The sequence below is a fragment of the Protomyctophum parallelum genome (genome assembly GCF_964188405.1).
Source record: "Protomyctophum parallelum genome assembly, chromosome: 6".
Classification (NCBI taxonomy): Eukaryota; Metazoa; Chordata; class Actinopteri; order Myctophiformes; family Myctophidae; genus Protomyctophum; species Protomyctophum parallelum.
In genome coordinates this window covers 42,563,957-42,566,456 of record NC_139701.1, presented here as the reverse complement: position 1 = coordinate 42,566,456, position 2,500 = coordinate 42,563,957, and the positions used below count along the sequence as shown (strand labels likewise).

The 2,500-nt window shown below is 39.0% G+C and overlaps 1 protein-coding gene across 1 annotated transcript in view; it reads right to left on the bottom strand.

Annotated features, from left to right (window-relative positions):
• Window positions 1-2,500, bottom strand: part of LOC310859996 (cadherin-2-like) — a gene marked incomplete at both ends in the record, with an annotated part of 99,021 nt that overhangs the window by 22,587 nt on the left and 73,934 nt on the right. The window contains one exon of the mRNA XM_083766760.1: window positions 476-597. Coding sequence (XP_083622886.1) covers window positions 476-597 — 122 coding nt within the window. The remainder of the gene's footprint in view (window positions 1-475; window positions 598-2,500) is intronic.

Below are 2,500 nucleotides of genomic sequence, written 5' to 3'. Positions count from 1 at the left end.
TAGATAGATAGATAGATAGATAGATAGATAGATAGATAGATAGATAGATAGATAGATAGATAGATAGATAGATAGATAGATAGATAGATAGATAGATAGGGAGGTTGGTAGGTAGATAGATAGATGGATAGATGGATAGATGGATAGATAGATATATAGATAGATAGATAGAGTAGATAGGGAGGTTGGTAGGTAGATAGATAGATAGATAGATAGATAGATAGATAGATAGATAGATAGATAGATAGATAGATAGATAGATAGATAGATAGATAGATAGATAGATAGATAGATAGAGTAGATAGGGAGGTTGGTAGATAGATAGATAGATAGATAGATAGATAGATAGATAGATAGATAGATAGATAGATAGATAGATAGATAGATAGATAGATAGATAGATAGATAGATAGATAGATAGATAGATAGATAGATAGAGTAGATAGAGTAGATAGGGAGGTTGGTAGGTAGATACCTTGACTCTCAGCAGAGATGTGTTGCTCATGGGCAGGTTTCCAGAGTCAGTGATGATGATTGGCACCTCGTAGATGCCGCTCTCCAGGAAGCCCGTCCTCAGACGCACCATGGCGTATTCACCTGCACACAAACAGCCAACCAATCAGAAGGAGAGAACCATATTCAACCTGCTATATACACACAACCGGCCAATGAGAGGGAGACACGGTCATCATTCAAATCAACGCGCATCGCGATACATAATGTGACTAAATTTGACTGAGGGATTGCCATTGGATTTTTTAGAATTATCGTTTTTTGTCATAATTATGTCATATGAAAGCAGGGAATCATAGCTTCAAATTGTCATATTGGTTGTTCAGTTTAGCCCACCAGTTTTGGAGATATGGCTTATAGAGTAATAGAGTCTTGCCAAAACAGCGAATTGAAAAAACAGGGTTGAAAGGTTCACTTCTGTGGTCTCTAACATTACACCTAGCTACATGTTTACGCATTTATTTTTAAATATTTACATGTCGATTTCAGCTCTGACACTTGTTTCAGACATTCTCTAGTATGTGATGAGTCTGCCTGTGCTATTAACTCATTTTGAGAAAAAAAAACAAAAAAAACAAAAAGGGTTTTCTCCTCTGGTGAAAAGCTGGAATTTGCGCGATGGCAGGCTCTCAGTCAAATCTGGTCACAGCTTGTATACCACGTATGTATCCTGAGCTTGGGGGTAATATCAGGTTCATTTTTGAGCGGCGCCTCCGTTCCATTGAGGAGCTATGTGTGTCCCTGTGTCTGTGTCTGTATCGTGTCCGAGCACGGAAAGCTGCAACACGGTAACAATGTCATTTCTCTCCCCAGTGTTCCTATGGGGTTCTGGATGTTCTGGGGACCCCCCGTCCCCCCCCGTCCCCCCTGGGCGCGTTCCTGGGGGTCTGGATGTTTCCGGGAAAGTACATTAGAGAGAGCACAGTATACAATACAGTATACAGAGCCCAGTACAGTAAAGTAACTTTAAATACATGTATAGTTGCACCGCTCACTTCACACAGGTGTGATTTTTGAGTGGTGCAAACACTCCTATAGACAGCTGTGTGTGTGTGTGTGTGTGTGTGTGTGTGTGTGTGTGTGTGTGTGTGTGTGTGTGTGTGTGTGTGTGTGTGTGTGTGTGTGTGTGTGTCACATGGGTCCCTGGGTCCCTGGGCCCCTGTGTCCTAACCAGGGGGGCAGTCAGACAGATATTTCGTGGAGCCACTAAGGAAATCGGGACTTCCTGACAGTTCATATAATGGCCTGTTGTGGCGCTGTCATTGGGCCCAAAAAACCCCATAGCTCCATAGAGTACCATGTATTTGGGCCCAACTTCACCTAGACTGTATTACCTTAAACATGGTCATGAATTCCAGTCACTAGTTTAACCCTCTTTTTTTCTGTTCTTTTTTCACCTAAACGTCATCAGTGATGTTCATTGCAATGCCATTTCAATGCCATTGGTCATGATATTGGCATATAAATACCCCCCACACAGAGGCTGAAATTCACACAAATTAAAAATGTCTGGACTCATTTTTTAACCTACGACTTTTGACCTTTACCCTAATAAAAGTAGGTACAATAATTGTAATATATATTTTTTGTGATCATTAGAATGTCTAGAACATGTTTTATTCATTATTGTGAAAGATATCCCCCAAATGTAAATTATTAATTTATTATATTATTATATAATTATTATATAATTATTATAAAGTTTTCATCAAACTTTTTTTTTTTTTTTTAATTAAACATATGTTTTAGTCTTAGTCTTAGTAGTACAATGTAGTAGTACGGTTGAAATAATTTTTTTGCAAGTAGAAATTAATGCGGGTCTTAGAGGGTTAAAGTTTCTCAGAGTTATTTCTCATGTCATAATATCCTTTTTGAAAATGATGGTCCCATTTATTAAAATAATTACCATAAAGTTGCGTATGTTCTGAGGGGTGTGGCTACCGTTACAGTCTATGAACGGGAGCCACCCTCCGTGGCAGAGTTGTGT